This window comes from Gymnoscopelus braueri (assembly GCF_963280865.1).
Source record: "Gymnoscopelus braueri genome assembly, chromosome: 20".
Lineage (NCBI taxonomy): Eukaryota > Metazoa > Chordata > Actinopteri > Myctophiformes > Myctophidae > Gymnoscopelus > Gymnoscopelus braueri.
This window is the reverse complement of record NC_137622.1, coordinates 37,129,001-37,135,438: the sequence shown is the minus strand read 5'-3', so window position 1 is coordinate 37,135,438 and position 6,438 is coordinate 37,129,001. Positions and strand designations below refer to the sequence as shown.

Here is a 6,438-nt window from a genome sequence, read left to right as displayed (position 1 = left end):
TTTTTGAAACGCTTCCGTCTTCCGGTGAAAACAAATGGAATTCTGGGTAACAGAGGAATAAACAAACGGCCTAAAGTGTAATGACCAGCAGAGGCTGCTAAAAAAATCGTTATTTGTGGACCTGCACTGTATAACTTTAAGTTCCGAAAAAAACGCTTGACGCCTTTTCCCGATGTCACTCTGGATAAGAGCATCTCCTAAATGCCCAAATTGTAAATCTCTGTTGATTAGAAATTGATATTCCAAAATAGTCTCTCCATTGTCTTGCATTGCATGGTGAAGCAGGCCTCAAAGTAAAATTTTGCACAAACGAGCAGAAACAAAGGGGATTCTGACAATGTAAAAAATAAAAGACGACATATCACACATCGTTTTCTGCTCTGTTGCTTTTCGATGTGTACACTGTAATTTTACACGTCTTCTTTCATATTCCTGGACCGATTATATGACAACGGTCGCAATCGTTCAGAAATAGTGTTGCTGGTCCAGCCGGCTCTCATCCACTGCAAAGTATTTCATCGAACTTCCGGTGCGAGTTTGCGTTTGCCACCCATGAGCGTCATGGTGCATGCCCGGCCTCCAGCGCTTCCCTTCCTTCTTATCCAAGTTCCTTGCCCTTGACAGATCAGCAAGAGCAATTAAGCAACCAGGTCTATGAAAACAAGCGCAAAAAAGCAACTACATGCTGCATGAGCACTTCAAACCTAAAGCATCTAAAAAAAATCTAAAACATTTTAACAACACAAATCTTGCATGGGGGTCCCTGGCACAACATATTTTCAGACGGGAGCCACTGGTTTACAACACTTTAGAAACAAGCCCAAAAAAACGCAACCACCAATATTTACAAGCAACTTTACAGGAAAACAAGCACAATAAAACAAGAATAATAAGCATAATAAACAAGAATAATAAGATCCGTATAAGGGTTATCAGTTATAGATTACGACGCAATTATCTCGGGGCGGGCGAAGCGGGTCAACCCACGGAAGAAAAAAAACACCAAAACACACCTCTCTCTCGCGCATGCACACGCTCACTCTCTCTCCCTCCCTCTGTCCCCCCCACTCTCTCTCTCCGGCTTTGACAGCTTGTAGATCTGGTTTATTTGGCAAGCGAGCAAGTCTCTCACGTGCTGGATCAGCTGGAGCTGAATAACGTCTCCTCGGAACCCCATCCCTATCCACAAGTTTAGGGAGCTTACTAATGCAATTCATTTGAGGGATCAAATCAGTCAACGCTAATAAAAAGAGTCATATTGGTCTGCCTACTTACCCTACAAGATCTCCCTCAACACAGCTGATTCAAATGAATGATCAATGCTTACTATCAAGCGCTGAAAGTTACTTAACAAGCAGCATTTAATCTCCATGCAGAGATGCAGCCAGTCAGAATAAAACACAGTGACATGACAGGAGTTAGGCTACTGCTAAGAGCAAGTGTCGAGAGCCATTGATCATTCATTTGAACAAGTGGTGGAAAAAGTACTCGTAGATATTTTACTTAAGTAAAAGTATCAATACTGCAATGTAGAAGTAATAGTCCGGAATTCAAAATGTACTTGAGTGAAAGTACAAAAGTATTGGTATCAAAATGTACTTAAAGTACCAAAAGTAAAACTACTCATTATGCAGAAGGTCTCAATTCCCAAGTTTTCAAATGTATAAAAATCCTTTGAAAATAGCAGATCTAAAAGCTCACAACGCGTCGCTTTGCGACACGTTGTGAGATCGGCTTGTAGATCGGCTATTTTCAAATGGCCGAAGTATGTAGGTCTGAAGTGCTTTTGTAATAATACTCAAAATCTACAAAGTAACTAAAGTTTTCAAATAATTGTAGTGGAGTAAAAGTACAATATTTGCCTCTGGGATGTAGTGGAGTAGAAGTAAAAGTACAGAAAATTAGAAATACTCTGGTAAAGTAAAAGATACCTCAAAATTGTACTTAAGTACAGTACTTGAGTAAATGTACTTTACACCACTGAATTTGAATCCGCTGCGTGGGGGGAGATCTTGTAGGCTAGGTAAGCAGATTGGACACTGGAAACTCGTGGTATAGATGCTATGACGTCGGTATATGATTTGCGCTCCTTGCACGCCAGTGTGTAGACTTTACGCTCCGGCACAAAACCATTCACTGCAAAGCAGTGGTTCTCAACCAGTGGTCCTTGGGGGTTACCAGGTGGGTCCCCAGCTAAATGAGTTAACATAGCGTCACAATCGCTTAGCTTTGGCTATTCAAAAATAGCAGATATACAAGCTCATAGCGCGGCACCGAGTGCCGCGCCATGAGCTTGTAGATCTGCTATTTTTGAAAAATCTTGAATAGCATAGCTTTGAATATATATATATATATATATATATATATATATATTTAAAGCGAACATTTTTAACTAAAATCTTTGCTTCTGGGGGTCCCTGGCACAAAACGTTTTCAGATGGGGGTCCGCGGTCAAATATATATCAACTTCGGGATGCAATTGGCATGAAAAGGGTTGAAAACCACTGCTGTAAAGGAAGACAAAATCATTGCCGTTAGTTCTTAAAAATAACTTAGGGGATGCATGTTTTTTCCCTGATTATCCGCTTTGAAATAACTGACAAGCGTATTTCTTCAACAAGAAAGCAAAACGCAAACCAACAAAATACAAAACAACATACTCAAGGAATGCTCGAGGCGGGGCACCAGACACGAGTATTCAAAAGTACAAAAGAGCAAATATATTTTCTTTTTAATATCACTTGAAATTGAAAAATTGAAATATAGAACACCCCCCCCCCCTCAAATAAAAAAAAATAATAGTGAAAAAGGCCTTCCTAGAAATGTAGTGGAGTCAAAAGTACAATATTTCTATTTGAAAGGGTGAAAGTCATGAGCTTGCAAAAAAATAAAAAAAGTACTTAAGTACAATACTCAAGTAAATGTACTTAGTTAGTGTCCACTTAGTTACTGTAAACCAGCACTATGTAACTTTCCTCTTCTACCCTGGATTTGAACCCTTTTTTCTGCGCACGTCCTGCCAATTTTACCATTGAGCTAATAGAGCACAGCTCTGAATATTCATGTCTAGGTGAGACATGACCTTTGACACAATCTAAATGTCTCAATAGAACAGGGAGACAAAATACAACCACCCCAATTGAATAAGTTATGTTGTTTTAACATACACATACTCATAGTCGTCAGTCTCCACAAATGGCTCTGTTGGTTTCAAATGTCCGAATTGGTCCATTGCTTTCTTTCTCATTAACTTTAGCTGGTCGCGCTGCAGTGATGCAGCAGACCTGCCTAGATCTTGCACGCTGGGAGGTTCCTCCGCTCTGTAGTATTTGGCCAGTTTGATGGACAATACGATGCTGGGGATGAAGAAGATCAGACACATACCCAGACTAAACCAGAAGGTGTTCAGAGACGTCACCATGTTTCCACAGATGAAGCTCTTTGCCTTGTCGACCTCCTTGGCCAACGTCATACAGTTCACTGTCTTTATATGGCTGGTAAACTCAGCAGTCAACCCAGCAGTGAAGTTGTCCAAATAAGCTCGAACCATCCCTCCGATTGTGGTATTAATGTTGCTGAGGAAGTTTGTCGCATTGTCCGATTCATTCATCAAAACATTAACTGTGATAATGATTTTATCCACTTTGGTTGTAATGTTGTCGACGGTCTTTTTGAGATCTTCCATATTATCTTTTATAATTTCATCCGGTTCATTCGGGTCCCATGCATTGTTGAATTCATTCGTAAATTTAGTGAATACCAGCAGTGTGGCAGGGAGCTTGGTTTGTGTTTGGTTCAGGAAAGTGATATTCATATCGTTAAAGGCACCCATGAACTTGGACACGTCGAGCCCCTGGGGCACATTGAGCAATTTCTTCTTCGGGTCCAAGAGCTCCTCCAGGTGCAGCGTGTCCCATAGAGACCTTTTATCGCTGCAGTCATTGTACACATCGGTGAGTTTAAGGCTGCTGTTCAGTCCCAGCATCGCACCAAGTTCAATCCGTTTGTCGATAAACCTGAACAGCTCTCCATTTTCCCAGGGCTTACACACCAGTGTGTAGCTGTGCCCTCCCAGCAGGAACAGCGGCATCACTACCACCATGAGCATCGAGCACACTAGGAAGCTGACAACTGGGCCCACTCCCACAGAGCCCACGAGCAGACCCAGGATATTACGCACAAGCACCAGGACAAGCAAGCAGCACAGGGCCACGCCTACTGCCCATACGATATACCCGACTTTCTTAACCACCGGAGTGATCTTGGTGGTTTCGTTCTTCATCTTAACGAAGATTTCATTGGCTGAGTGCGAGACATTGTCTAAGGACTTTTGAAGGTCGTTGAAGGTCTGGTTTACATTATCCATGTTCTCTACATCCTTGGTGACGTTTTCTATCTTTTTTGTAATCTTGTTCAAATAGTCCTTATTGCCCTTGAGTGTATTGTTGAGGTTAAACCCAATACCATTCAATTGGTTCTGGAACTCGAAAAGGCTTCGGTTCAGTGCTTTTGAAGCCTCAAATAGTGCCTCAAATTGTGTTTTCCCTTGTCCTTGTTTGTCCACCAATCCCAGCTTGCCCAGAATTCTAAGGAAATGGAGCCGTTTTGGTGTGATGTTGAAATTGCTTATACTTTTATTATGACCTTCAAATTCAGCTAAACGCAGTCCGGCTACCGATACATTCTTGATCTGTCCGCCCAGCACTTCGCTGGTATTCCTAAGCCTTTCTATTAAAAAGTTGACGCTACCGTTCATCCCTCGTTCAATATTGCCCAGCAGGCCGCCGGTGTATTTGTGAAGGTTGTTTAAAGTCCCGATGATTTCTTTGGTACTGTCGTCCACGTGCCTTTTGATGGCCGCGTTGCTTATATACAAGTAGACGTTCCCCACCAGTATTACGGCCATGACGGTGATGTAGGCACCCCAGTAGAGAGGTGCCGAGCTACCGGGCCGGGAGGTCTTCTGTCGTGCCAGGCAGACGCCGATCAATGGCATCAGCACGATGTACAAGAGCCCTATGGCTAAACACACCAAGAAGCCAAGCTCATACTTAAGGGCCGCTCTGATGGCGGCTTCATTTGACAGCCCGTGTCTAATAAAGTCTCCAATCAGATCTGACGGAAAATCGTTTGGCTGGACTATTTCGAGGAAGGTCCGCACCAAGACATCCATTCCAGCAACCATCTCTATTGTTGTCCCTGTAGAAAATGGGGCTCCGGGAAGTAGGTGTGTAGACTGGACAGGACTGACTAGCAAAGCAATTCCGTGTTACTCAAATAACTGTGAAGGTGGGGAAGTTATCTGCCAGTGGATGTTTTGCTTAATAACATTCTTGTACATTTGACAGTTCACTTTAAAGGACACTGACATGGTTGTGATGACACCATTGATGACGTAAGTCAAGGATACTCAAATAGATTAAAGGAGTAGTTCACCTAAAAAATGATCAATCAATCTATCAATCAATTATACAGCTCATGAAGCCTTGAGTCCATCGTTTTTTGTCGCATTCCTGTGCCAATACTTTCATGACCGGGTCATCAGTCAATAGGAGACTATGGGAGACTCAATAGGTGATTCTTTTGAGTCTCCTAAGGTTATTGGCTTAGGACAAAAAATCTAAGTATCTCCATGAATTCAAGGCTTCATGGGGTGTGTAATTGATGGAAAATAAGTAATTTTTGGGGTGAACTACTCCTTTAACCTGAGAAAGAAGCTAAATCATCTGTCCATTTGGGGTTAAAGTGACATTTTTGTTTTTGGCATCAACCAAAAGTACAATCACTGTACTTAAGTACAATTTTGAGGTATTTTTTACTTTCTTCAGTATTTCCAATTTTCAATAGTTCTTCTTATCCAATACACCTCAGAGGGAAATTTTGTACTTTTACTCCACTACAATTATATAAAAACTTTAGTTACTACCATAGTTATTTTGTAGGTTTTGATTATTAGGTTTGATTATTACAAAACATGCATTAACCCTATATATATATATCTTGGCCATTTGAAAATAGCCGATCTACCAGCTCACAATGTGTCGCGATGTGACGCATTGTGAGCTTATAGATCTGCTATTTTCAAATGGTCCCCAGCAAAAGTAGTTAACATAGAATCACAATCATTTTAACCACTTTATCCATTTATACGTTGGCTATCAAAAATAGCCAACAAGCTTGTACATCCGCTATTTGCCATTTCTGGCAAACGGATTCGGTGCATGAGGAAGCAACAGTGGACAGAGTACAGTTGCACCTCAGGTCCGTTTCCTATAGCAAGGGTTCACAAACTTTTCAGGTCGCAACCCCCCAAAATAATCTGATTTGAACTGGGGACCCCCCACCCTGACAAGCACTTGGAATTGTACAGGCATTACATTTAGTTTGACTCCATTCAGATAAATATTGGGAAAATAGCTGAACTACAAGGCAATTTTC

At 41.6% G+C, this 6,438-nt stretch overlaps 1 protein-coding gene across 1 annotated transcript; it reads right to left on the bottom strand.

Moving 5' to 3' along the window:
• Positions 1-3,148: 3,148 nt before the first annotated feature.
• LOC308075675 (prominin-1-A-like) lies at positions 3,149-5,185 on the bottom strand (the record flags this gene model as incomplete). Its single annotated transcript, XM_080415623.1, has 1 exon — positions 3,149-5,185. One exon carries the CDS (start codon positions 5,183-5,185, stop codon positions 3,149-3,151), a length of 2,037 nt encoding a protein of 678 aa, XP_080271749.1.
• Between the last annotated feature and the right edge of the window lie 1,253 nt (positions 5,186-6,438).